This window comes from Haliaeetus leucocephalus, unplaced genomic scaffold (genome assembly GCF_000737465.1).
Source record: "Haliaeetus leucocephalus isolate CR32 unplaced genomic scaffold, Haliaeetus_leucocephalus-4.0 Scaffold708, whole genome shotgun sequence".
Lineage (NCBI taxonomy): Eukaryota > Metazoa > Chordata > Aves > Accipitriformes > Accipitridae > Haliaeetus > Haliaeetus leucocephalus.
In genome coordinates this window covers 1-1,403 of record NW_010973144.1, presented here as the reverse complement: position 1 = coordinate 1,403, position 1,403 = coordinate 1, and the positions used below count along the sequence as shown (strand labels likewise).

General features: G+C 63.4%; 1 protein-coding gene across 1 annotated transcript; it reads left to right on the top strand.

Annotated features, from left to right (window-relative positions):
- Positions 1-506: 506 nt before the first annotated feature.
- Positions 507-1,248, top strand: LOC104839855 (Y-box-binding protein 2-like; the record flags this gene model as incomplete). Its single annotated transcript, XM_010580421.1, has 4 exons — positions 507-570; positions 799-832; positions 957-1,046; positions 1,141-1,248. Coding segments are annotated over 4 exons (296 nt in total), but the record flags the coding sequence as incomplete, so codon positions are not given.
- Between the last annotated feature and the right edge of the window lie 155 nt (positions 1,249-1,403).

Below are 1,403 nucleotides of genomic sequence, written 5' to 3'. Positions count from 1 at the left end.
GTTGGGATGGGGGGCGGAGGGGCATGCTGAGGGGCTTGAGGAGTCCCTCTCTCCACCCCGGGCTGGTGATGGGCAATGGGGGTCCCTGGGACCCCCGCTGGGGTTGTGCGTTGATAGCTGGGGGGCTCTAGCGTTGACTGATAGTGGGGGGGCCTGGGAGCCCCCCCAGGTCTGGTGTTTGACAGCTGGGGGCTCTGAGGGGCTCTGGGAGCCCCCTGGGGCTGGTGATTGACAGCTGGGGGGCTCAAAGGCCCCCCAGCAGGACTCTTGACTGACAGCTGTTTAGTCTCCTCCCCCTCTGGGTGGGGGGCGTAGAGCTGGGGGGGGGTCCAGTGTGCCCCCCACCTCTTTTTGGGGGTCCCCCTCTGTTGGGGTGCTTGAGCCATCTTTGGGGGGATCTCCTCCCCCTTGGGGGCTTAAAGTGGGTGGGGGAGATTTGGGAGGGGCTATACCTAAATTTGGGGGGGTTTCACCCCAAAATATCCACCACCACCTTCCCCTTACAGCTACCCACATTCTGGGCACCGTCAAATGGTTCAATGTCCGCAATGGCTATGGCTTCATTAACAGGTAAAACCGGGGGGGAGGGCCACAAAATTAGCAGGGGGACTTGTTGGGGTCCCCCTGGGAATTTTGGCAGGGGGGTCCTGCTATGGTGTGTGTGGGATTCATCCTTATGGGCTCCATCACAAAAGCAGGTGGGATTTGGGGAGGTGGGGGGGCTGGATATGAGATGGGGGGTCCCCCGAACCCCCCCACCCCCACTGAACCCCTTTTTTTGGTGGGGGGGCTCCCCAGGAACGACACGCAGGAGGACGTCTTCGTTCACCAGGTAAACCCCCCCAAACCCCAGCCCATGCTGTAACAAAAGGGGAGTGTGGGGGGCTGTAACCCCCCCGACCTCCCCACACCCCCCTAAATAATTTGGGGGGCGTCCCCCAAAAAATAATCTCCAGACAGCCATCAAGAAAAACAACCCCCGCAAGTTCCTGCGCAGCCTGGGGGATGGCGAGACCGTCGAGTTTGACGTGGTGGAGGGCGAGAAGGTGATTTGGGGTGGCAGGAGCAGGGTATTTGGGGGGGGGGGGGGCAAATTTGTGTGTCACCCCCCCTTATAATATCCCCTCGTTGTCCCCGCAGGGCCCGGAGGCAGCGAATGTGACGGGCCCCGGGGGCGGGCCGGTGCGGGGCAGTCGTTATGCCCCAAATCGTCGCCGATTCCGCCGGTTTCGACCCCCGTTTCGTCAAGTGGGGGGGACAGGGACTGCGGCCCCCCCCCCGGCCCTTCCCCCTACTCAGGGGCTCCCCCAAACTGAGGGCGAGGGGGGGGGGAAGGTAATCCCACCCCCGCCACCGAGGAGGAGGAGACCCCCCCCGTTCTTCTTCAGGAGGAGGGGGGGCCG